The 25,647-nt window shown below is 36.3% G+C and overlaps 6 protein-coding genes and 1 non-coding gene across 18 annotated transcripts; 6 read left to right on the forward strand and 1 right to left on the reverse strand.

Annotated features, from left to right (window-relative positions):
- On the forward strand, positions 1-3,273 carry AT3G14830 (epstein-barr nuclear antigen). 4 transcript variants are annotated; one of them, NM_001338137.1, is made up of 9 exons: positions 1-166; positions 325-587; positions 712-1,368; positions 1,767-2,006; positions 2,104-2,193; positions 2,283-2,432; positions 2,527-2,651; positions 2,734-2,863; positions 2,954-3,270. In NM_001338137.1, the coding sequence occupies exons 3-9, from the start codon at positions 799-801 to the stop codon at positions 3,077-3,079; spliced, it is 1,431 nt and encodes a 476-aa protein (NP_001319554.1). In that variant the 5' UTR covers positions 1-166; positions 325-587; positions 712-798; the 3' UTR covers positions 3,080-3,270. The 4 variants fall into 4 exon arrangements, with proteins under 4 accessions (NP_001319554.1, NP_001319555.1, NP_188101.2 ...); NM_001338138.1 differs by having other exon boundaries at positions 325-1,368; NM_112344.5 differs by having other exon boundaries at positions 15-587.
- Positions 3,274-5,420: 2,147 nt separating this feature from the next.
- On the forward strand, positions 5,421-11,522 carry AT3G14840 (Leucine-rich repeat transmembrane protein kinase). Of its 2 annotated transcripts, NM_112345.7 has the most exons (24): positions 5,421-5,783; positions 5,876-6,050; positions 6,503-6,574; positions 6,666-6,734; positions 6,835-6,906; positions 7,007-7,078; positions 7,187-7,258; positions 7,355-7,426; positions 7,527-7,598; positions 7,706-7,777; positions 7,869-7,940; positions 8,034-8,105; positions 8,206-8,271; positions 8,365-8,424; positions 8,511-8,552; positions 8,645-8,685; positions 8,794-9,179; positions 9,259-9,454; positions 9,551-9,712; positions 9,814-9,932; positions 10,024-10,234; positions 10,336-10,573; positions 10,661-10,811; positions 10,906-11,522. In NM_112345.7, the coding sequence occupies exons 1-24, from the start codon at positions 5,684-5,686 to the stop codon at positions 11,302-11,304; spliced, it is 3,063 nt and encodes a 1,020-aa protein (NP_188102.5). In that variant the 5' UTR covers positions 5,421-5,683; the 3' UTR covers positions 11,305-11,522. The 2 variants fall into 2 exon arrangements, with proteins under 2 accessions (NP_188102.5, NP_566494.1); NM_112346.4 differs by lacking the exons at positions 6,666-6,734; positions 6,835-6,906; positions 7,007-7,078; ... (16 more) ...; positions 10,661-10,811; positions 10,906-11,522 and having other exon boundaries at positions 5,520-5,783; positions 5,876-6,526.
- Positions 11,523-12,838: 1,316 nt separating this feature from the next.
- On the forward strand, positions 12,839-15,198 carry TBL41 (TRICHOME BIREFRINGENCE-LIKE 41). 2 transcript variants are annotated; one of them, NM_202585.3, is made up of 5 exons: positions 12,839-13,290; positions 13,959-14,130; positions 14,218-14,393; positions 14,487-14,645; positions 14,724-15,198. In NM_202585.3, exons 1-5 carry the CDS (start codon positions 13,028-13,030, stop codon positions 15,022-15,024), a joined length of 1,071 nt encoding a protein of 356 aa, NP_974314.2. In that variant the 5' UTR covers positions 12,839-13,027; the 3' UTR covers positions 15,025-15,198. The 2 variants fall into 2 exon arrangements, with proteins under 2 accessions (NP_974314.2, NP_188103.2); NM_112347.4 differs by lacking the exon at positions 12,839-13,290 and having other exon boundaries at positions 13,354-14,130; positions 14,724-15,106.
- Positions 15,199-15,553: 355 nt separating this feature from the next.
- AT3G14855 lies at positions 15,554-15,625 on the forward strand. Its single transcript has one exon. It is a non-coding gene; the product is annotated as a tRNA-Cys (tRNA).
- A 91-nt stretch (positions 15,626-15,716) lies between these two features.
- On the reverse strand, positions 15,717-18,459 carry AT3G14860 (NHL domain-containing protein). 2 transcript variants are annotated; one of them, NM_202586.3, is made up of 7 exons: positions 18,181-18,459; positions 17,994-18,065; positions 17,724-17,891; positions 17,278-17,448; positions 16,937-17,149; positions 16,734-16,822; positions 15,717-16,645 (listed from the first exon to the last, which is right to left on the reverse strand). In NM_202586.3, the coding sequence occupies exons 1-7, from the start codon at positions 18,305-18,307 to the stop codon at positions 16,004-16,006; spliced, it is 1,482 nt and encodes a 493-aa protein (NP_974315.1). In that variant the 5' UTR covers positions 18,308-18,459; the 3' UTR covers positions 15,717-16,003. The 2 variants fall into 2 exon arrangements, with proteins under 2 accessions (NP_974315.1, NP_188104.2); NM_112348.4 differs by having other exon boundaries at positions 15,770-16,642.
- Positions 18,460-19,683: 1,224 nt separating this feature from the next.
- Positions 19,684-23,290, forward strand: AT3G14870 (hypothetical protein (DUF641)). Of its 5 annotated transcripts, none has more exons than NM_001035619.2 (3): positions 19,684-19,946; positions 20,226-20,343; positions 21,584-23,288. In NM_001035619.2, the coding sequence occupies exon 3, from the start codon at positions 21,584-21,586 to the stop codon at positions 22,997-22,999; it is 1,416 nt and encodes a 471-aa protein (NP_001030696.1). In that variant the 5' UTR covers positions 19,684-19,946; positions 20,226-20,343; the 3' UTR covers positions 23,000-23,288. The 5 variants fall into 5 exon arrangements, with proteins under 5 accessions (NP_001030696.1, NP_001327077.1, NP_001030697.1 ...); NM_001338139.1 differs by having other exon boundaries at positions 19,923-19,946; positions 20,025-20,343; positions 21,584-23,290; NM_001035620.2 differs by lacking the exon at positions 19,684-19,946 and having other exon boundaries at positions 20,320-21,455.
- A 648-nt stretch (positions 23,291-23,938) lies between these two features.
- Positions 23,939-25,450, forward strand: AT3G14880 (transcription factor-like protein). Of its 2 annotated transcripts, none has more exons than NM_112350.3 (2): positions 23,939-24,384; positions 24,775-25,450. In NM_112350.3, exons 1-2 carry the CDS (start codon positions 23,978-23,980, stop codon positions 25,100-25,102), a joined length of 735 nt encoding a protein of 244 aa, NP_188106.2. In that variant the 5' UTR covers positions 23,939-23,977; the 3' UTR covers positions 25,103-25,450. The 2 variants fall into 2 exon arrangements, with proteins under 2 accessions (NP_188106.2, NP_001118628.1); NM_001125156.2 differs by having other exon boundaries at positions 24,796-25,450.
- Positions 25,451-25,647: the final 197 nt, after the last annotated feature.

Here is a 25,647-nt window from a genome sequence, read left to right on the forward strand (position 1 = left end):
CACAAATCGGTTCTCGATTTTCTTTTTCGCTTTTTAGAACCATACACGAAATTCTCAAAGCATCTGAACATTATTTAAAACTTCTAAAACAAAATTTTTATCCAAAATGATGTAACTTATTAACACATCAACACGTTTTATCAACCACAGTTAACCGATACGTAAGGTAAGCCAAACTTAATCGATCTTTATCGTCACCCTCAGGCTCTCTTAGTTAGCTTAGCTCAGAGAATTCAAGAGTTTTTTTTTGTGTGGATATATATATTTGATTTTTAAGGAACTTAAACAAACAAAAGAAACCCATAATTTATTGGTTAAAATTAGATAAAATGGTGGCGTGAGAAAGAGGCCCATTATCAAGAGCCAAAGGTATTGCTTTCAAAGTGGCGGTAACTGGTAAGGTTAATCTCTGTGTGCCTGCCTTCTTCTCAGCTCTTCTCTTTCTACTTCATTTCCCTTGGTTCCATGGCCATGCCCCTAACGCTTCGATTACTTTAATTCCAATATTTCCGATCTTTTCGTCTTCGAGTTTCTATTGAGCGTCGTCAAACCCTAATTTTGACTTCCGGGTGGATAATCCCAAATCCGTAACTTTTCTAACTCTTTCTCTCAGTTTATTAATTCAAGCTTCTGGGTTTGTTTCACAGGTTCCAATTGAGTGGTTTTTTAGCTTCGATCCTAGCTAAAACTTAAACCTTTTTCTTTTCTCAGGTTTCATAGCTCGATTTCACTGATAAATTTCCGAGCTTTCGGTGTTTTGATTCGCATGAGGATTTGAATTGACTAGGAAAGATAAAGATGTCTATGGAGAGATCTTTAGAAGCTTGGGAAGAGGTTCAACGACATGGACAAGACTTAGCTGATCGACTTGCTCAAGGATTTACGGGTTTGATTCATATAAACCCACCTTCGTTTCCATGGCCGCCGAATCACCATCATCTTCACAAGGCGAAACTGTTCGATCTCGAGTTCCCAACTCAACATTTCAGTGTTATTAAGGATTCTAGGTTTAGTATCAACCAACCAATCAACGGTGTCACAGCGATTCTCGATATTGGGAATAAGATAGGTCAAGCTGGTGTTGACTTTGGTGCTGGGTTGAATGTGATGGTCCAACAGTTCTTCAGGAGGTTGCCTATACCGTTCTTACACGAGGATAATAACAAGCTTGTTGTCTCTGTGGATGGTGATAAGAGTACAAGGAGCCATAGAGCTTATGTGATCACAAAAGGGGATTTGGGAATGGCTACAGAACGGTTGAGGGACTCAGGGTTTTCTAAGACAGATGATACTGCTTCTGTTACTATGTCTGAGGAGGAAGTTGCAGATTCCTATCTTAGAGCTGCTGGATTGCTTGGAAGATCAAAGGTAACTGATTTTTTTGGTTCCTCTTCTTCTGTGTTTCACCTGATTTTTTCTGCTTTCTGGGAATTTTATAGCAGTCTAAGTGACTTGCCTTCAAGTTTGGCATTACTGCAGGGATGTATCTAGATTGAATTGCAATGTAAGATAGTTTATAGAGAATGAGAATGTAATTTTTTTGGAAATATAGATGCTAGTTTGATCCTGATCCGGCAAGACTAGCATTAGGCTAGTGCCTAGTGGTAACTGTGAATCCAGAAGAAACTACTGATGTTTCGAAGCAAGATAGACAATGATAAGCCTAATGTGCTGTGTGTTTTTGGGAGACTGAAAGTTGTTTTTTTGTGTGTTTGTTCTCTGTCTGCTTGTTGATCTAGTAACAGTATATTTCTCGGGGAATGCAGGGAACAATTGATACGTCATCAAGTTATGACAGTAGGACAAATGGTATGGAACATTCATTGGCAGCCAGAGGAGATCTCTGGAGGGTAGAAGCTTCACATTCGAGTTCTACTGCAAGCGATGGAAATTCGTCTCTCTTTCTTCTCCAACTTGGACCACTTCTCTTTCTACGCGATTCAACTCTTCTTTTACCGTTACACTTATCAAAACAGCACTTGCTCTGGTATGGATATGATAGGAAGGTATGCTTACAAAACTTTGCCCACTTCAATGAGTTTTATGTCCTTTTAGAATTCTTCTATCCCAAAACTCATGTAACTCTGCTAATTTTCGTTGCAGAAAGGTATGCATTCACTCTGTCCAGCTATATGGTCAAAGCATCGGAGGTGGCTTATGATGTCAATGCTCTCTCTCAATCCTTTAGCTTGCGTAAGCCGCTCTTTCCCGTAAAGCTGCTATTGTGTTCTCACTTCTATGGAACTGATTCCCTGAACTTGTCATCTATGTGCTTTGGACAGTCATTTATGGATTTGCAATTTCCAAACGGGCAATTGACATATGTATCTGGCGAAGGACTGACGACAAGTGCTTTTGTGCCTTTTTGTGGTGGTCTTCTTCAAGCACAGGGTCAATATCCAGGCGACATGAGATTTAGTTACTCTTGTAAGGTTAGATACCGATAGGAACTTGTCATGATCAGTGTGGAGCTTATTCTCATGAAACTTAAATGTGATTTTTGAAATCTTTTTGTTTGTGGAACAGAATAAATGTGGAACCCGAATCACACCAATGGTACATTGGCCTGATAAATCATTTGGGTTGGATCTTTCTCAACCCTTGGCTTGGCGTAGATCCGGACTACTGATGAAACCGACAATTCAAGTCAGGTAAAACAGCTTCCTCTAACCCCATCTCCCTCTCAACTGGTAAAGAATTTGTTTTACTTACATAATTCATAAACCGGAACAGTGTATGTCCCACATTCGGTGGAAGCAATCCCGGGATTAAGGCAGAAGTTATTCACTCGTTGAGCGATGACTTGAATCTGATATGTGGCTACGCACTCAATGCACATCCTTCAGCATTTGCCTCTGTAGCTGTAAGCAAAACTTCTTATATTTTGGTTCTCTCAAACCTGACCGTCTCTTCTCTCTTGTGACCATAACTTGTTCTCTATCGAAAACTGCAGTTTGGTCGGTCGAAATGGAATGGAAACATTGGACGCACGGGAATAGTTGTTAGAGCTGATACTCCACTTGCAAGTATTGGCCAGCCTTCTTTCTCTATCCAGCTTAATAACGCTTTCGAGTTCTGAATCTTTCCAATATAACATAGGAGAAAAAAAACTCTGTCCATTTAGTCGTCATGTACATATATATGTTTGAACAGACTGCTTTTATCCCTCGGTCACTTTTGTATATGGTAGTTTACTCAATTAACCCACAAGACAGTCTCTGTAATTCCAGCAAATATTTTCACCACGTAAAGATTACAGTTTCACAATTTACATGTTATTGTTTTCGTTTTTGTCTTGGTTTAAAGTTTGGAAAAGAAACTACATTATGTTATTTATATGTGACTAGTGTGGGTCTCTGACACTTATAGTTGGATCGTAGTCGTAGGTCCATAAAGACTAGCGTTACAAATTATATTAAAGTTGGTACACGACATTAATTGCAAACCTCCTTTTTCTTTTTGTTTATTCCAATTTGACCATGTTTGACCTTCTGAAACTACTACATTTTCCGGATTTTGGGTTATATATATGCGATAATGTGATAACTGGTAGAAGAAATATCGTGGAACGTTTTCCAAATTTGTACATACTAATACACTATTATAATATGAAATAATTAGTGGACCCGATGCTTATTGAGAAATTGTTAGGTTAGAAAGTGATATTCTTTTGAATTGATTAAAGGTCCCACTGAATAATTTGACGACTTTTCATATAATTGTTAACTATCAAAATTATTCAGTGGTTTATCAAAATCTGTCTCGAGTCTAATAAGAGTGGCTTTGAATTGTCTTCGAGATTCGTTCTTTGATCCAAAGTTAATGTTTAAGTTCAAAGAATTAATAAGGATGACTAGGAAGTATAGAAGAAAAAGTATAATTGGCAAATGTGATAACAAATCTAACATTGTCTCTATTACTATGATACGCGATTTTTTAAAACATTATGAAATAAATTCAGATTTCAAAAATAACTACGGGACTAGAAAACAATCAGCATGACTTCATAAGAATCAGTAGGATAAAGTCCACCAGCGACGATACGGCGAGGACAATATTCTGTGCAAGAGTTAAATATTAGTATTTGGAAGAGTTATATAAACGAAACCCGATTAGAAATTTCCTCTCTTACAAATTCTAGAAGAAGTAGACAAACCAAAAGGAAATTGAAAAAAGAAACGAAATTCGAATAGACAAACTTTTCACGTTCCAAAACAACTTGTATTAACATATATTTGCTCGTACGTTTTAGAACAGTTGACGCAAATAACTACATAAACTGTGTTTAGATTTTCTGAGTCTCCTTCTCATCTTTCTATTTAACATACACAATATTTTTGTATAAAAATTTGTTGCCCCGTTCGCTTGAGTTGAGTGTAAAAAAACCTTTAAACAACAACCACATTAATATCCCTTAAAAACAACGTCAACATTCTTCTGTAAACTAAAAGTTAAAACTCTACCCGTTAATTAGTATTAGCTCATCATTCAAGTTGATATCTTATCATTATTTGTTTCCCTATACTTTTTAGGATTGAAATAATCAAAAGAAAATTCCTATATCCACGTCAAATTACGGGGTCTTACATTAATACATGTAATCAAGGTATCAAACAAACTTTACTACTTTTTTCTACGTACGTACGTACCTACTTACCTAAAGCCAGAAACACACTAATCACGACCACGTACTTTTATTTGTTTGCTAAAAGAATTCTTAAAAGTTATTAATGTGCGGGAAAGAAAAATTAGGGTCCAGCCTGGAACTTGCTGCGTTAATTATTAATTTCCTTCGGTCGATGACTCTATTGATCTAGTATCGATGACGTTATACAATTGACTTACAATAATTTTACGAACATCGATCATGCCATAAATCCCACCAAGTAAACATATAGAAATGGTTCACAACTTAAAAACAACTATAATAGAAATGGTTTTAAATGTTGATAATGTCACACACGATTCAGTTATAGAAAACAAAACCTAACGATCTTATATTATATATCCCCATATATATATATATATATATATATATATATATGCCGTACCATAACCAGTGTAGATCAATTTTGACTAAATTAAATTAGTCATTATATAAAAGCTATTATCCTTTTAACAAAGCTACCAAACAAAAACAAAACAATCAATATATACTTATCTATCCTTTTATTGTAACAATAATCTCATGACTTGATGAAAACTAAATAATTCAGTTATTTGTTTCATATATTTCTGGAAAAGAAAACATCAATTATTTCGTTCGAATCAATTATAGTTATCTACTTGGTTTTTTTCCTTAACAGATCTATGAATTATTTCGATGGACAACACAATTCGCTGGCCCTCTTTGTTTTTCTTTTTCTCAACCTGGCCCACTATGTTTGTTCATGCAAGTAGCAAATTAAAATTCATATCTTCTTTATTAAAACAATAGAAAAGACCAAAATAAAATAAAAAAAATATTCTCTTTTGTTTTAATAATGTTGACTTACTTATCTCCTCTCCTTTTCGAAATGTCTTCATGAGTCTCTCTTCTTCTTCCCCATTCGTCACATAATTAAACATCGCTTCTGACTTCACTCTCACCAAATCTCTCTTCTTTCTCACACACAACAATAAAAATCTTGAAACTAAATAAGAGTTCTCCGACTTCAGATCTTCTCAAACCCTAAATGTTAAAATGTCGTTAAATCGACAACTTCTATTCACTTACTACTTCATCGTCTCTCTTATCCTCTTCTCCGATTTCGTATCCTCTGCAACATTACCAAAAGAAGAAGGTACCAACTTATACAAAAGTTTATGTCTTTGTACGTATATGTTTGATTCGGTGTAATGATTTGGTCCAATCGACAATTTTTGAAATTGGCAGTGGATGCTTTACAAAGCGTCGCGACGGCGTTGAAGAAGAGTAATTGGAATTTCAGTGTGGATCCATGTGACGAAACCTTGTCTGAAGGCGGATGGAGGAATCCTAACGCCGCTAAGGGATTCGAAGACGCCGTTACTTGTAACTGCTCCTCCGTCATCTGCCACGTCACCAACATGTGCGTTCTTCTCTCTTTTTCAACATCCTATCTTTTCTTTGTCAAAATTATCATTAATATCTAGTTTTAAATATTGAAGAAATTCAATTATATTATTAATGGAAAAAAATAAAAAAAATCTTGGTCTCATTTTCCAAAGCGTGTTACCATCAAATTATTGAAGTACTGTTAAACCCACTTGTTTTTAATTTAATAAAGTAGGTTTAGATGCTTGAACGTGGACAATTTATTAACGCCGTCGCTATTGACCTTTTTCTGACGCGTCCGTGAATCTTGTTTTGGTCGTTTTTGACGAGTCCGTGAATTTAAAAAGTAAAAACTAGTCGACTTTTACTTCTTTTTTTTTTTTTTACTTTCGTGTTGGGTCGAAAACATAATGGGCCTATAATTTCGAAGACCGTTTTTTAAAAACTCGTTCTGTTTTTTTTCTTTCCCTCGTAATATTGAAACAGAGTTCTCAAGGCACAAGACCTTCAAGGATCTCTTCCTACAGATCTTTCAGGACTTCCTTTCTTGCAAGAGCTGTAAGCAGAAGATTCACTCACCAATGTTACTATTATTACAACATCTGCTGCCACTCTTAGTATCTCTCATTAACTATTCTTTTATCTTCAGTGATCTGACTAGAAACTATCTCAACGGTTCCATTCCTCCCGAATGGGGAGCCTCATCACTTCTAAACATGTACGTATAGATAATTAGATATAGACTCATTGATTTGATATATATGTATAAATATAGATTGATTTGAGTATGTTTGTTTGTTGGGATGATGAAAATGCAGCTCACTACTTGGAAACCGGATAAGTGGTTCAATCCCAAAAGAACTTGGAAACCTTACAACCCTTTCTGGTCTGTAAGTACACTTCTTTGATCTCGATCTTCAATTATGTTTCTCAAAGTTTGTTTTTTTGTTTTCTTTCTATCTTTAATTTCCTGGAACATTTGGTTTTTAGTGTCTTGGAATACAACCAACTCTCAGGGAAGATACCTCCAGAGCTCGGGAATCTACCAAACCTTAAAAGACTGTATGAATATTTGTTCCAATTTCTTCCAAACTGTTCCTTTTTTCTTCTGTTAACAATTAGTTATTGGTCTTTGCTGGCTGGTGTTGAGACTATGTTTACCCTTTTTAGGTTACTTAGCTCGAATAACTTGAGCGGGGAAATCCCAAGTACATTCGCCAAACTTACTACGTTGACTGATTTGTAAGTATTCCTGTGTTCTTATTTGATCCGTGGAACATATGTGTTGCCGAAGATTTCTGACTTTTTCTTTATATGTATCTTCGTCTTGGTTTATAGACGTATTAGTGACAACCAGTTCACTGGTGCTATACCAGATTTCATCCAGAACTGGAAAGGACTAGAGAAACTGTAAGCGACCCTTTCAGCTCAATGAGATTTTTTCATTTTCATATCCGTATTGGTTACTTTAAAATATTGAAATTAATGTTTGCTTTGCTTCTTTAATCAGGGTTATTCAAGCAAGTGGTTTAGTTGGACCGATTCCTAGTGCCATTGGTCTTCTGGGAACCTTGACAGACTTGTATGTACACGAATTTTGCGTGTGGTGATTCGTTATTTTCGCCTCTCATGGGCTGACTTACCTTCAACAATGTATATTTACTCTATTCCAAATATGAAATTTTGTAGGAGAATCACTGACTTGAGTGGACCTGAATCTCCATTTCCGCCACTAAGAAACATGACATCGATGAAGTATTTGTGAGTTTGAGACTCAGAATAGACGAGTTTGGTATTGGTTTCTTCCACCTTCAACTAGCTAACTTCTGTTTATACTCGTTGTTCGTTGCAGGATTCTTAGGAACTGTAACCTTACAGGAGACTTACCTGCGTATCTTGGACAGAATAGAAAATTAAAGAATCTGTAAGTAATCTCTTTTTTTCTTCGGCAAGCATGAAACCAATTTGTCGAAGATGGAAAAGAATTTAAGCTGACATTATGAGACTCGTTGTGCAGAGATCTTAGCTTTAACAAACTGAGTGGACCAATCCCAGCCACATATTCCGGTCTTTCAGATGTAGATTTCATGTATGATGCTCTTTTCTTCTCTTCTTTCTTCTGTTTCAAGAAAAAAGCTTTATATGGAGTAATATTAAACTGAGCTGAAATTTGTTTTCCAATCGCGCAGATACTTTACAAGTAACATGTTAAATGGACAAGTACCAAGTTGGATGGTAGACCAAGGAGACACGATGTGAGTGTTCTTCACTTATATGTATATTACATTTCTTTGTAATGAAAACAGTATAACTAACGTTTTCTTTGGTTGTTGTATCGTTTTTGGCAGTGATATTACTTACAATAACTTCTCCAAAGATAAAACCGAAGAATGTCAACAAAAATCCGTGTAAGAAGAACAATAAACGATTAAACTTGTCATGCCTTCAAAATTCGCTATAAAGCTTATGGTTTCTTGGTTCCGTTTATTTGCAGGAACACGTTTTCAAGCACAAGCCCTTTAGTGGCAAATAACTCGTAAGTCTTTTCTACTTCTCATAACATTTCGAAAGCTCTGGATTTATACAACACTCACTATAATATTGATGTTACGTTATGTTTACCTACAGCTCAAATGTTTCGTGTCTGAGTAAATATACCTGTCCTAAAAGTAAGCCTCTGAAGCTATATATATATATATAATACATTACAGAACCATATCGCTTAATACCTACCTGCGTATCTGATTTATCTTCGGTTACCAATCATTTGTTCTCAGCTTTCTACGGCCTTCATATAAACTGTGGTGGTAATGAAATAACAAGCAATGAGACTAAGTATGATGCTGACACATGGGATACACCGGGTTACTATGATAGTAAAAACGGGTGGGTTTCTAGCAACACGGGAAACTTCTTGGATGATGATCGGACTAACAATGGAAAATCAAAATGGTCGAATTCATCAGAGCTTAAGATAACAAATTCTAGCATAGATTTTAGGCTTTACACACAAGCGCGTCTCTCGGCTATCTCCCTCACTTACCAGGCATTGTGTCTTGGAAAAGGAAACTATACGGTTAATCTTCATTTCGCTGAAATTATGTTCAATGAAAAGAACATGTATAGCAATTTGGGAAGACGATACTTCGACATATACGTTCAGGTAATTTAATTGATCTTGTTTCTTGATTGTCAGAAAGATTGTATAGCTGAATCAATTGGCTGGTGTGATAATATTGCAGGGTAAACGTGAAGTGAAAGATTTCAATATCGTTGATGAAGCAAAAGGTGTGGGAAAAGCTGTTGTTAAGAAATTTCCTGTCATGGTTACAAATGGGAAACTGGAAATAAGATTGCAGTGGGCTGGGAAAGGAACTCAAGCTATTCCTGTGAGAGGTGTCTATGGTCCTCTCATATCTGCTGTATCGGTAGATCCAGGTAAACTTTGCTAAACCTCAAACTATTTACGAGAGACTTCTCCTTTGTTTGAGTGTTTTTGTCTCTTGACTTTACTCCCATGGTCTTGCTTTCTAGATTTTATTCCACCAAAGGAACCGGGCACTGGAACTGGTGGTGGAAGTTCTGTTGGTACAGTGGTTGGTAGTGTAATCGCTTCTACGGTGTTTCTTGTGCTTTTAATCGGCGGTATATTATGGTGGAGAGGCTGCTTAAGACCCAAGAGTCAGATGGAAAAAGGTACATAGTTTGAGTTGCTTAAATAGTATTTCAACATTCCAATTCCTTTTGAGTTCTGTCTCTTTGTATCTTTCTAACTCAGCTGTGTTTCTTCACCTCAGATTTCAAGAACTTAGATTTCCAGATCAGTTCGTTCTCCTTGAGGCAAATCAAAGTTGCCACGGATAACTTTGATCCTGCAAACAAGATCGGAGAAGGTGGTTTTGGTCCTGTACACAAGGTTAGCATTATACTGTGAAATGACATTGTTATGAGAGACAAAAGATAAAAGATATATGATCTTTAAGGTTTGTTAATTGTTTTGATTACAGGGAATAATGACTGATGGAACTGTAATCGCGGTGAAGCAGCTATCGGCAAAATCAAAACAAGGGAATCGAGAATTCTTAAACGAGATTGCTATGATTTCGGCTCTGCAGCATCCACATTTGGTTAAACTATATGGATGTTGCGTTGAAGGTGATCAGCTCCTGCTAGTTTACGAGTACTTGGAGAACAACAGTCTCGCGCGAGCTCTTTTCGGTTAGTCATTCCTTTTAAAACACCTTACAGCTTAAAATATTCTATCCAACCCAATTGTTGTTTTGCTCAATAGCAATGTTTTTGTTCCTATCAATTTAAAGGACCTCAAGAGACTCAGATACCACTAAATTGGCCAATGAGGCAGAAGATTTGTGTTGGAATAGCGAGAGGATTAGCTTATCTCCACGAGGAATCAAGACTCAAGATCGTACACAGAGACATCAAAGCCACTAATGTCTTGCTGGATAAGGAACTAAACCCAAAGATTTCAGATTTTGGGCTTGCTAAGCTTGATGAAGAAGAAAACACACACATCAGCACACGAGTCGCTGGAACATAGTGAGTCAAACAACCAATCAATCACAAACAAGAAGTTTCAACTCTGAGATTTCATATAACCAAAAACAAACTTTTTTTTGTCTGTAGTGGATACATGGCTCCAGAATACGCCATGAGAGGCCATTTGACAGATAAAGCCGACGTCTACAGTTTTGGCGTTGTGGCCCTAGAAATCGTTCACGGAAAGAGCAACACGAGCTCACGATCTAAAGCTGATACCTTCTACCTTCTTGACTGGGTAAATCATCACTTCACACCTCAAAAAGCCTAAAACCTAAACCTAAACCCCTTAAACCCTAAATTATGGATCTGAATCTCAATTTCTTTCGCAGGTGCACGTTTTAAGGGAACAAAACACTCTACTTGAAGTAGTAGATCCAAGGCTAGGAACAGATTACAACAAACAAGAAGCATTGATGATGATTCAGATAGGGATGCTCTGTACCAGTCCAGCTCCAGGGGATAGACCTTCGATGTCGACGGTGGTGAGTATGCTCGAAGGCCATTCAACGGTGAATGTTGAGAAACTTCTTGAAGCTTCGGTCAACAATGAAAAGGACGAAGAGAGTGTGAGAGCGATGAAAAGGCATTACGCCACGATAGGTGAGGAGGAGATAACGAACACGACAACTACCGATGGACCTTTCACGTCGTCTTCTACGTCAACCGCCAACGCCAACGATCTTTACCCTGTTAAGCTCGACTCTGCCTATTGGAACACTAGAACTTAATTAAGGATAACGTTTTTGCCAAAAAGAAAGAAAATTATGGAGTTATGTTATTATGACGTTTTGTATTTTGCTTTTTGTAAAGTTTTTTTATTTATGATTATTCTATTTAAGACAATTGGAAGATTACGTTACATGAAACAGAAAATGAGAATATTTATCTTAAGAGAATCAAAAGGTCCAAAACAATTTAGATGAGATAATATTTTGTTGTTAGGTTCTTTTAACTTCTTTTTTATTTGTTTGACGTATGATTTGGCTTTTACTTTCTTAAATGAAATCATATTGTGATTTACAAAATTTCATACAAAGGCGAAAATTAAATTTCACTCGGCTTATTTGGACACTAGAGCTTTACTATGATCTAGAATTGTAATGCAGAACCCCCTTGAAATTGCAACGATAAAATAAAAAAATATATGACTATAGGATTCCGTAACTTCTAGAAATTTTTATTTAAGATTTGTGAATATGATTTCTTTTTAAAAACATTTTCAAAAATTTTTAAATTATTTTGAAATATTAATTGCACCGATAACGGCATTATTGTCCCCTTAATATGATTGTTTAGTCAACCATCCTATTAATAATTTAATACGTTTCATGAAACCAGAATAATTATGTTAGATTATATAAGTGCTACCGAATAAATTGTTGGTCTGTTAACATCTGTTTCCATGGACAATAATTTGGCTTGTAATAGTTTAAAGTTTAATAGGTTTATCTATATTGTCGTTTAGAAAATTACAATTAAATTATAAGGAATGAATGATTAAATATGAATTTATAGGTCCTCAAGCTTTTCACGGGGCAGCACCGGCAAATGAAAATCCTTTTAAATAGACCAAACAAAAAGAAAACTCTTCACAGAATCTTTATGGTCCGAACAAATCGAGTTATTTCAAGGAAAACAAAATTTTAAGCATGATCTCGAAGTAAATGGTATAAATAAATATCGACCTTGTAACCGACATTTTGCAAATTTGAAGGTGAACAAAAACAAAAAAGATCGTGAAGTTGTAATTGGTAAACATAAATATCGTACTTAAATCATTTCATTTAAGTTGTTGACCATATGTAAATTACATTACTTGGATTTCAAAATCCAAAATCATGGAAATCAATGTTAGTAAACTACGTCATTAAATAGTAATGATTTGAGTTTTACTGACTTTTTAATTTATATAATTTGATGATTTTAGGGAAGTTGATGTGATTTATTGTAAATTTATTCAAATTTTATCTAAAACTATAAGATTTGGATTTTTATATATTTAACTAAAGAAGTCTTCTCAAATAATTCAGAATTAAAAAGAATCAAATCCACAAACTGTTTTCAATAAGAGTGAATTTTAAGATAGATTTTTAAATCATTAGTTCAATAACACTAGATTTTATTAGAGTTTTTAAAATTTATGATTGAATAGCATATGATTTATAAATTTTACACAAATCATTGAAAATATTAGATTGAATACACTCTCTAAATGCACACAGAAATGTTGAGATTTTTTTTTGTTGGTCAAAGAAATGTTGAGATTTGTTTTCAAGATTTATTGCCAAAAATCTATAGTTCACAACTTCACATATTTGACTGATAAAAACTTATCTTCCTTCTCTTTATTATGACAAATGTGACTTATATATATATTTTATATATAGATGCGTGGGTGTATAAAAACCAGCTGCGTATTTGAATATCTCTCTCTCTCTTGTCTGTGTTGAAATGGGTTCAAAGGATAACGCCATTTCTAATGACTCTGCATTAGTTTTATCGCTTCTTCTTCTTCTTCTTCTTCCCCTGCTTCACGAAGCAGCAGAAGGATGTGACATGTTCACGGGGCGGTGGGTGAAGGACGATTCTTACCCTCTCTACAATTCCTCCACGTGTCCGTTCATAAGACATGAGTTCTCTTGCCAGAGAAATGGACGGCCAGATCTCGATTACTCTACCTTCAGATGGCAGCCTCTTTCCTGCAAATTAGCAAGGTATCATCCATTCTTTATTTATTACATACATTTTTATCTTTTCAAACTTTTTTTTTTGGGTGTCTAGCTATTGAACCAAGGTATCGTTATAGATATGACTATTTTTATTTTTTTACTTTTGATTCATGATTTTGTTTTAATATATTCGTCGGTTTTTATTTGTTGAAATATGACATTACATTAGCGTTATAGGAGGACCACAATTTTTTGATTTGAAAGATAAACGCAATAATAATTCAGCAGTGTGAAGAAATCTTGATTTGGTTCATATAATTACTTTTCAAGAAAGTTGAAAATGTTTAGAGATATTGTTTTTGTGTTTGTAAAATAAAGCACTTTTGAGTGAGCAACCAATGAGAAAAGAGAATGCTATTTATATAGTTGTTTGCTATAATTGAATGGTGTTTAGAATCTCCAAAATTGCACGAGATGAAAACGAACTTTTTTTGTCACAATATATGCCAAGTGGTGGATCCGGCGTGAGTTACACGCGCCGCCATTGAGATTAGGACAGCCACCAAACTCTTCCTCATAAGAAGACATAAATTCCCCCACACTTGTGGGGACAGTAACTCAAATCTTTCGACGGTTCTGTCCTCCTGTTTCTTAAGTTAATTTCAATGCATGCCACCGACATAAAACGCCACCGTTTATATTGTTTGTTCTAGGTTCAATGGATTGCAGTTTTTGAAGAAAAACAAAGGGAAGAAGATTATGTTTGTTGGTGATTCTCTTAGTCTAAATCAATGGCAATCGTTGGCATGTATGCTTCATTCCTCTGTTCCAAATTCTACGTATACTTTAACCACACAAGGTAGTATATCAACCTACACATTCAAGGTAGTTGTTATTACCAAATCTACACTTGTTTTGGTCAAGTTGAATAGAAAACCGGGATGAACTAAACCGGAGTGGTGAAAATTGCAGGAGTATGGACTGGAATTGAAGCTTGATAGGAATGTTTATCTAGTAGATATAGTTAGGGAGAAGATTGGGAGAGTTTTGAAGCTTGATTCGATCAATGATGGAAAAAATTGGGTAGAGATGGATACATTGATTTTTAATACTTGGCATTGGTGGAGTCGGAGAGGTCCTGCACAACCGTACGTTCAAGTAACTCTGAATTAATATGCTTTGTTTTTGGCTTAATTACATGCAATGTTCAAAGTTTGGATTTGTTTTGTTAATTTTGGCAGATGGGATTTGATTCAAATAGGGACTAACGTTACAAAAGACATGGACCGTGTGGCCGCGTTTGAAATTGCGCTTGGGACTTGGGGGAAATGGGTCGATACCGTCTTAAATACTAAGAAAACTAGAGTCTTTTTTCAAGGAATTTCTCCATCTCATTACAAGTAAGTTGATTTTGTTGATTAAAAAGATGATCAACTAAAGAAACTTGTATTTAAAAAGTTGGCTTTGTTGTTTACCAGAGGAGTTCTGTGGGGCGAACCAGCGGCAAAGAGTTGCGTGGGACAGAAGGAACCACTTTTGGGGACAAAATATCCAGGAGGATTGCCAGCAGAAGTGGGAGTTTTGAAGAGAGCACTCGGGAAAATATCGAAACCGGTGACATTGCTAGACATTACGATGCTTTCGTTGCTTCGCAAAGATGCTCATCCTTCGGTTTACGGTCTAGGCGGGCGAAACTCCTCCGGTGACTGCAGCCACTGGTGTCTCTCTGGGGTACCGGATACTTGGAATGAGATTCTTTACAATTATATGGTTGAGTAAAAGAAATAAAATACGGAAACATCAATTATAGCATTTGTTATTGTGATTGATCATTTAAATCTGAATAAAAGGTCCGTTTCTGAATTTTGTAATCATACATAGGTTATTAGAATTAAAGAAATCGAATGATCAAGAAAAATAATTAATCTAAACCCTACCTCCGTGTAGTGTAAGTGAACACAATATGAAACTGTATAGATCAAAACTTCTATAGCTAATTCATTTAGTAAGGTCGTTTTTCAACTGATCGATAGTTTGTCAACAAAGCACATTCCAATTATTAAAGTTTCAACCAAATCTCTACAATAATTCTATAAAAATGGAACTGAATGAAGTCAAGTTATTATCAAATTCGATCTTAAAAAATCATATTCGTATGAATGAAGTCAAGTTATTATCAAATTCGATCTTAAAAAATCATATTCGTATTCGTACTCTCTTTATCTCCATGCCAAACACATAGATTTTACTCTGTTCTATCATGAGCACCTAATATTTTTGTAATGAATGTATCATGAGTTGAACAAAAGGGTCCTTAGCTCAGTGGTAGAGCATTTGACTGCAGATCAAGAGGTCACCGGTTCGAACCCGGTAGGGCCCTTCATTTTTTTTTCCTTTTTTTTTTTTTGACTAAGATTCTTTACAATTATATATACTTTCTTAGGACCATGGTTAGCAAGGAACCTATCTCTAGCAGCCAAAGATCTATATATAGCAAGCAAGAATGTGTTAATAGCAAGTTAGTAACGAAGAGCCTGTTCTTGTGATCGTATAAGTTCATAATACATCAGATTTTCAGTCATGATTCATCAATCCTTCGTTACAAGAAAAGCCTTTAACCTCTTTTTCATCATCTGTGTAATAAGATTTTCTTAGTAACTAACAAAAAGAAAACATAAGGAATCTCCTCAAACCAAGGACAAAAGAAAGGGCACAACATACTCAGAAAAGGGTTCTAATGAGTATGTGATTTTACTTTCTAGAATCGAAATGGAGTTTCAGGTCCATACTTGCTGCTCCTCATGTTGTAATGATCAAACTTTGAACTATTACTGTACTCCACAGGCTTCACCGTATCTGATGGTGTTGGCTTTGGTTCTGTCTCGGTTGTTTTATCTCTATGACGACGCCTTGACCGCTCTTTATGGATCTTCGGTTGGGCAACCTCTCCCGAGGCATAGAACTGAGCATAGTCCTGCCGTTTTGATGATGTCCGATGGTGCTTGGATGATGACAAAGTAGGGTCCTTCATTACACTACTTGATCTTAGCTTTGGCGTCTTATGTTCAGGGTAACTATCATCAGCTTTAGGTAAGTGAGCATGTCGGGATTCTGAGATTGGTGCTGGGGCAGTATGCCTTTGGACTCGAGGTGGTTCTTGTTCGTCTTCAGGCATTATGAGTCTATCTTTTAATGGCCTTAGATTGGGGTTGGTTTGGAATCGGGCTGGAACTAGGTGGCTGGTTATAAACTCGAGAGCAAGTTTGCAGAGATCAGTAAGGAGTTGCCCAAATGATGGCCAACCAGGTTCTTCCTTGGTTATTGTTTTCTCATGGACAGGCCGGGAGAGTTTCTCTTTTCCTGGATGCTCTTCTTCATAGCTGGTTTCTGATCCTACCTGCTGTAAGATAAAACAGAAATTGTTGTTGTTTGTAGCATATGGTTGATGAGAAGCGAAAAGGCACGAAAGAGAAGAGATAGAAATTTACCGTCTTTGAGAAGAAAGAATTTCCAAAGCCCTGCTGGAGCATACAAGTAGCATAACCAATGAGAACAGCACCAATAACCAAGAGTATATCTGCACCGAATGTAAGCACGCAATGATCTTCTGTTAACACTCTCAAATCCACCCCTAAACAGAGTGTATGCAAAATGATCTATGTAGTGGGAAGAGGTGTTTTTGACTTCTTACCAGTTAGAGAGATTGAGCTATCATCTTGATAGTCACAGTCCTCTTCACTGAGAGAGATTTGGCGAAGAGCCGCATTTCCTCTATCGATGACCAGCAACGAGCAGGTAGGCCGAACATATACGACATCAAAATCATTTGAGAACTTTGCATCCTCACTTGGCCCATCTCTATACCCAGCTATATTTGATTTTCCCCCAGCTATCGTAGTAACACCTGTAACAAAAATGTTTCAGACTCTTAAGAACACAATTCTTCTCAGTTTAATTATATTTTTCAACAACAAGCAACCATTTCAGTTTTTGAGTGCTGATGTAAGTAAAACCTATAGAAAACTTGTATACCTGAATCACCAATCTTTCGGATGGCGAGATTCAAAGTATCAGCGACATAAACGTTCCCTTTGTCATCCATTGTAACGCCTCTCGGATGGTTAAAACGAGCCTCACTCGGTTTTCCATCTGCATGCCCTGTTTTTCCTTGAAAAGATCCAGCCACCAATCTTCCCCTGCTGTCTGCCCACAAGTACATAGATTATAAACAAAGTCATAAAAACCTCCAACACTAAAAAAGAAAGAGAAAATCAAATGTTTCATATATAGTATAAAGAACCAGAATATTGAAGTAAAATAGAAAATGTAATGCTACAAGCCAAGATCATCAAAAGATCACAGTAGTATCGTTAGTGTATCAAGTATAATCTGCGATGGCATGTGTATATGATTGGATGTACTTAAAACTGCAAAAACTAAGTCATAAAGAAGAGAACTTGTGGAGAACGAAGTTTTACACTGAGACAAGGGAGGAGTGATTTTCATGATGTTGCTATTAAGTTCATCAACAGCATAAAGTTCTCCATCATCAGAAACTCGAATCTTGTAAGGAACAACACCAATATCGTTTCCTTCCACAACAGTTTCGACCAAGTAACCATTCTCAAACTGAAGAACATTAGTGTCTGCACCACAAGTAGCAGTTAGAGAAAGAAACATCAAAACCAAGTTTATGAACAACAAACAATCAAGGCGACCAAATTCAGTCGTACTAATTGAGAATTTACCTGATTGGGATAATTTAGAGGATGATCCAGTAGTCCACTTGAGAACCGATGACATGTGCTTAATCAAGGAACCTAAATTCAATTTACAACAATTGACATAAAAAACCAGAAATTGAAGAGTGAATTCACTAAGAAAGTGAGTGAAGCAGATAGATCAAAGCAACGAAGTTAAGTATGGTAAAGTTACCAGAAGGAGCAGCTTGAGCTTGAAATGGAAAGGAGTGAAGAGTAAAGAAGATCCATAAAGTGAAGAAAGTATTGAAAGAAGAACAAGTAAAGCTCTCAGCGTTTAGAAGAATCTGAGATTTGCCCATCTCTTTCTCTGTATCTTCCAAAAGTACAATTTTATGTTGGAATCGAACCCTAGTAGAGGCGATTCACATCTTCCAACACACCACAACACCAACTGATAGAATGAAACCAATTTGCAGATGACAACAGATTTTTTTCTTTTCTTTTTTGAAAGTAAGAAAAGAAATTGTGTAACGAACATAAAGTTACCTTATTGGGTTACTCGTGTTTTTTATGGGCCTTATAATAGGCCCATTAAGGTTCTTACCTTTCAATACGCCCATTTAGTGAGTGCTAAATCCTTTATACTCACTGCCACTGGGCCACTAGAAGTCTTGAATACTAAAAGACAAAACTAAAGTAAAGAAACAAAAAAAAAAAAGCCGATCAGATCAGAAGCACTTCTACGACATGTCCAATCGCATCAATACCTTTTTCTTGTCTGTTTCAAAATAAGGTAAATAAATTATATGCAACTTTATAGTATGTGAATAGTCGTTAATACATAATAAAAAAATCAAGAATAGTCGTGAATAGAGAAAATCCTTTTTATCAAATCCATACTCTCATAGGCTCATAGCTCTCAATTCTTGGTTTGAAATTGAAATCGAATTGTCTCTCAAGCTTTTTACTTTCCGTTAAACACGGACAATTAACTCACTTTGTACTAACTGATAAAATTACATGCATATGCCACTCCATCACTGCATCAGTGCATTGTATTCATAACTCGTACAAATATAACTGGAATGATGTATTCTCACGATTTCTATATTTATAAAGTTTGCATTTAAAGCCCACCAAGACTAATTTGGTTTACTTATTGCTTATAAGATGATTCAAACTTTGGACTTAGCAATTTTCAATCTTGATTTTGCTTTCATCGATAGGACAACTGTACTTATTGAGTTGCTTCACGTATTTAGTGAAAGCTAATACTGCTATTCAGCTGTCTTTTATGCAACTTGACAAATAATTTAAGAGTCTTATTTTATTTTTGTTCAACATTTAAGAGTCTTATTTAAAAACAAAAGAACTTATAGAGAATGAACTTACATAATTCTCGTTTGATTAAATAAACATCAAGGCAGTTAAATACGGAACTAAAGAAGGGTTAACAAATAGAAAGCGTTTTCAGGAGAATGTGGGAAATGGTTACACTTTTTTTTTAATTTGCCACGTGTCTTTCATCTATCTCACTCATACCGGACGGACCGGTCTTCGCGTACGTACGCAATAACAGCTTCCAAGTAGTTTCATTCCCAACCCAAACCGTGTGATTTTGCGTTCTGTCTGAACATCTTATTCCCTGACATACCGAGAACACCCCTACTTCCTTTTCGACGTTTCTTGGAGTAAAGTAGCAATGTCGGTGTAAATGTCCCTTTACCATGAGGGTATTTACGTAAATCTATGTCCTTTGAACTTCCCTAGGCTCACCCTTCTCTGTCATTTATTACTCTCTTCTCCTCTCCTACGACTCTCTCTCTCAGTCACTCTAAAGCCTTTTTCCCCTCTTCTCATTCTCGAGCTCCGGACTTGTCTTGAAACCGTGAAGGAATCTGTATCTTTTGTATGTTACCCATTTTATTGTCGTTAAGAATCAATTTAGAGGCAAAACGCCGAGAGGTTTGCCCGGGAGAGTGTTTTTACATCGATCAGGTTGGTTAGCTAATCAATATTTATTAATTATCATCTTTTGTTCTTCTGAATGATTTCGTCTTCATTGTTATTCTGCAGTTTCTTATATTCTCATTTTCAATCAAATGAATATATCATTGTGACTTGTGAATGCTCTTACAATCCCATCATTCATACCAATAATGCCATGGTCAAGCATTCACATCAGCTTGAATATTAGTCTCATATTGGTTCTGTGTTTATCCTTTTTCCTTTGGTAGGTAGTGATTTATAATTTCATATGATTGATTTGATCTGCAGGGTTTAAGCAGAGGTTGGTTTGTCATTTCGCCAGTTTGCTTCTTCAAATTCACTCTACGATGAAGTGAGAACAACAAACAAAACATAGATAAGATAGAGACCTTGGAACTGTTGGAAGGTAAATTCAATACAATCTTTTTAAATGAACTTTGCTTCTAAAGTTGTATTAAACCCTGAGAACCATATTAATTTAGACCTTCTGGAGTAATACTGGTTATGTTGCTGAGTTTATTATCACTCTTTAACATAACTCTTCTCATTAGTTTTCCTTTAATCCGTGTGCTTTATGGTCTAAGCTCTAGTGAAATAGAGAAATATGGTTGTTTTGTGAGTAGCTTGTGACTGTACTAAATGTTAGGTAGCTATATTTGGCTTTGAGGCTGTCTTACTTTTTTTTCAAATGAGTGGAATCAAATGACCATTTAAGAGAATCATATACATAGAGACATGTGTGTATTTGTGTGTGGGGGCACTTTTATGTTCTTGGATTCTAGTTTAACTGATTTGGTTTGTAGCAATTATGAATCCTGAATACTCTAATCCTTTTATCAGTGTCCCATAATTGTAAACTTATGAACAACTTTGAGTATATATATGTATTTAAACTCATTAGTTCTTTTTGTATTCACTTTCGCACTTTTTTCTTGACTGTTCCTTTTCAGAAAAAAGTTGAATAGAAAATAAGAACGAGGGGTGTTGAATTATTTGCATGTGTCATGTGTTCTGCAGATAAACCCATTTGGGTGTTATTTTTATTATATGTTGTTTTCTCACTTTTGTTTGATTCTATAGCAGCACAATTTGACTAAATAGCCCCACACACATATATAGCAAAAGATTTCAGAACATTAATAAGAAAGCAAAAAAGTTGATCGGTTCATGAAAAGAAATGGTACTACACACGCAAGTTGTTTATTCTTCTTCCTTGGACATTTCTTGATTGTTTATTCCTTGTAAATTAAAACATTTTTTTCATTTATATATGAACCACATTGTCCCCACAACTCTGGCTGAATCTTTAAGCTGTATCCACTAGATAATCTAAGCATGTATGTCTCTCTTTCTCTCTGTGTGTATATATATTTATTGCAAACATCTCCCTCCTTTCCTTTGTGACCAAAAGTGTAGTGCGAACCATTTGTGAAACAATCTCTTCAAGCTTCTTGTCTGCTCTTCATCTTTTTTTGTTGTTTTAACCAAAGAAGTCTACAAAGTGAAGCTCTATTAATGGTCCTAGATCTAATTTTGCTTTTACTTTTCTCTTTTTGTTCGATATAGACATTGTTACAAGTCCTATTCATCCACTTCTTCACTTTTTTTTTTGTTATCTTACTAAAGCATTGGTGATGAATCTGCAGATGGAGTCTGTGAAACCATTGGATGTTGTTTCTTCAGGAAAAGGAAAACTCAGACGCACATTTGCTAAAGTCATCAACATGAAAAAGCTAACCGGTGTTGTTCCAGAAGGTAACAACAAGGTTGAAAGAGTGAAGAAGAGCCAAGAAAAGGTGAAGTTGGATAAAGATTTAGCAAAGAATGCTGCAAATCTGTCTGAGTCCTTTGACAAGCTGGAGGAAGAGTATGAGAAAAGACTGGCCATGGAGGCTCTTCTTGCAAAGCTGTTTGCTACGATTTCTTCGATAAAATCTGGTTATGCGCAGTTGCAGTATGCTCAGTCTCCTTATGATCCAAATGGGATTCAGAAAGCAGATAACTTGGTAGTAGCAGAGCTGAAGACATTATCAGAGCTGAAACAGAGTTTCTTGAAGAAACAGCTTGATCCTAATCCTGATAGAACTCTTGTTCTTGCGGAGATTCAAGAGCTAAGAAGCGTCTTAAAGACTTATGAGATCATGGGGAAGAAGCTGGAGTGTCAGTTAAAGCTCAAAGACTCTGAGATCATATTTCTCAAAGAAAAGTTTCAAGAATCCATGACTCAGAACAAGTTGATGGAGAAGAGATTAAACCAAAGTGGCCAACTTTGCAATCCATTGGATCATAATCTTCATCTATCGGCGGTAAGTTCGACCCATTTCGTTACTTATCTGCACCACACTGTCAAATCCATCCGAGGATTCGTCAAGTTGATGGTTGAGCAGATGAAACTCGCTGCTTGGGACATCGATATGGCTGCTGAGTTAATTCAGCCTGATGTACTCTATTACAAGCAAGACCACAAGTGTTTTGCCTTGGAGCATTATGTCTGCAAGATAATGCTTGAAGCTTTTCAACTACCTTACTTCTCAAACGAATCATCGAAGAAGACGAGCAGAGAAGACAAAGCAATGTTCTTTGAGAGATTCACAGAGCTTAGATCGATGAAACCAAGAGAGTATTTAGCATCTCGGCCTAAATCAAGATTGGCTAAGTTTTGCAGAACTAAGTATTTGCAGCTCATACATCCAAAGATGGAGCAGGCATTCTTCGGACATTTGCATCAAAGAAACCAAGTCACTGCAGGGGAGTTTCCAGAGACGAGCTTGTGCACTGCGTTTCTCGAAATGGCGAAAAGGGTTTGGCTTTTACATTGCCTTGCTTTCTCCTTCGATCCTGAAGCTTCAATCTTTCAAGTATCTAGAGGTTGCAGATTCTCCGAAGTGTACATGAAGAGCGTGTCGGAGGAAGCGTTTTTCTCACCGGAGCAAGAAGAAAGCTCGTCGGAAACTGAACCGGGGGTTGCGTTTACGGTTGTTCCTGGGTTTAGAATTGGGAAAACGACGATACAATGTGAGGTCTACCTCTCGCGTTCATGTCAACGCCGTCAGAGCAGATAGATTCCGGTGATGACGTCACAGGGGTATTAGGGTAATTTATCTTGGGGAACTTTTTGGGGGTAGGAAAATATATGAGAGAAAATTTGTTGACCGTTGGATTAAGAGAAGAGGCAAGTATGTATGTTGCTTGTTGAGATTTATGGTTTTTATTTTTATCTTTGTCAATATTAGAGCAGAGAGAGAGTCAGAAGCATCTCTTAGCTGTTTTCCATCAAATTATTAGATGTTGTCACTACCTTATATCATATGTAAATTATTCGTAATAATTAGTAACTATTGCTATTTTCATTATTCGTGTTATGTTGTAGTTGATAGTATAATATGATATCAATATCATAGTAGTGAATCAAAGAAGAATGTACATATGATTAAAGTGAGTAATTCTTGTATGAGTGGAATGGAGATATCAGATATCTTCTAAAAGTGATTTCGAATCATGGACTTGTAAAATTTTTCTTAATTTTTGACTTTTTGATGACCAATTCCTCTATTTATTTATTTATTTCCACAACCGACCAAATATTTTCAGATAATATACTCTGATGGGTCCATTGTATTTTGGGCCAAAAAGCAGTCCTCTATTTTATCAGGATCAGTGGGAATTGACTCGGTTTTGTTCTACTTGTAATGGGTTATGACAAACTGAGACCAAACCAGCCATTTTACCCCTGCATTCTTATTACAAAACGGCCAATGTTATATTGTCAACTGAAATAGTTGAGAAATACAGTTTACAAAAATTTGGCACCTAAAAAGAGATTGAAACATTCTACAAAGCGATAAAACTTTACTTTATCTTTGACCGGACAATAAATGATAGGCATTTCTAGAATTTTAGGAAAAAAATGAAAAAAAATCAAAATGTGAACGTTGATACAATAAGAAAGTCGGTGAACAAAAAAAAGATAATATAAAAGCATAATATAGACAATATAAAAATTGGTTCGACCATCCCAAACACTACGGAGGACCCAAAATATGAGCCAAGAGACAGCGATAGCAAGCTTCAAGAAATTCCAACAGTCATGGATCGAGCAGCTACGAAACCACCTGAACCACCTCCGCTCCGCCCAAAACCATCACCGGAACTCTGCTACCGGTGATGAGGAACGGTTAAGGGAGGCTGTGGACAGAGTGATGGAACACTTTAGAGAATATCACAGGGCCAAGTGGGCTGCGACGGATAAAGACGTCATCGAAGTTATGGCTTCTCCTTGGGCTTCAGCTCTTGAACGGTCGCTTCAGTGGGTCGGTGGTTGGCGACCAACCACCTTGTTCCATCTGGTTTACACTGAGTCGAGTATTTTATTTGAGTCTCGTATCGTTGATATACTTCGTGGCTTTCGCACCGGTGATCTCAGTGATCTCTCCCCTTCTCAGTTCAGGTTCTACACGAACCCCTAATTAGCTACTTTGTTTACTAATCACAACTACTAGTAAAGATTTTTTTATCTAATTTAATAAAATATCCTTAAGTTACGTTGTAATTTGATTGAAGTAATATCGTGATTTGCGCGTGTTATTGTTTACCAAAACTAATACAGGTTCACTCCTACACCTAGAGATATCAAATATGTAGATTAGTTTAGAACATACGATGTTTATTTGTTTACTTTTCTTACCAAAAATGTTTTAGAAAGTGAAAAACACATTTGAGGGATAACAATAAATTTGAGAGATTAAAACACTTATTTTACTTTCTTTTTTTTCAATGTGTAAACAATAACATATGGACTAACTAAACATATTTTGATTACTTAATATTTAATATTTAGGGTTCCATTTGTCAAAGGCAGGACGGTAAGTGAGCTACAATGTGAGACCGTGAAGGAAGAGAATGCGATAACGGAAGAGTTGTCGGAGTGGCAAGACGATGCGAGTGACCTTGTCATGGGGACATCGTCAGATCCCGACCAGAGGATCCGACGGCTAGCAGAAATCGTCCACCGAACTGATGATCTGCGACTGAGAACGATCACACGTGTGGTGGAGGTCTTGAGTCCGCTCCAACAAGCGGAGTTTCTTGTCGCTGCGGCTGAGCTTCGTACAGGCGTTGCTGGTTGGGGGACTAGCCACGACCGTCGTCGAAGTTCCGAAGTTTAAAGCTAACTAAAACCGGTCTAAAGGTAATGAGAATCGAGGAAGAAAAATAGTTTTTGGATATTAATTATATGTTTTTACCATGTTTTTGGTTATCCAGACTGAGTTTGGTTTTACATGGTTATGAAAACAAAAAAAACTCATATGTTATGTCTCTACGGTTGCAATAAAGATCAACCCACGTGTGGTGCTTGTTAGTTTACCTTTTTTAGTTAGAATTTTGTGTGTTTGATTTTTTTTATGAGGTAATTATCGGACCTTATTGGGGCTTCTGATAGTTTGTATATAAAAAATACTAAAGACAGAGAATCGGGGACATGGGTCATTGTTGGTTTCTATAGACCAAGTGGATAAACAGAAAACAAAAAGTCAGCTACAGAAAAAGACATGAAGTGAACGTGGCACTGCCATGTCTCTTGAAGACATGCAAGAGGACACTTGGTGTGGTACGCGTCCTCCTATCACGGTGTCGATTCCAAACATTTTGTTTGGTTTAGTTTTAAGATTCTTCTTCGAAAGAATCTCATTTTTAATCGAAAGATATGATG

Source organism: Arabidopsis thaliana, chromosome 3, assembly GCF_000001735.4.
Source record: "Arabidopsis thaliana chromosome 3, partial sequence".
Taxonomy (NCBI): domain Eukaryota; kingdom Viridiplantae; phylum Streptophyta; class Magnoliopsida; order Brassicales; family Brassicaceae; genus Arabidopsis; species Arabidopsis thaliana.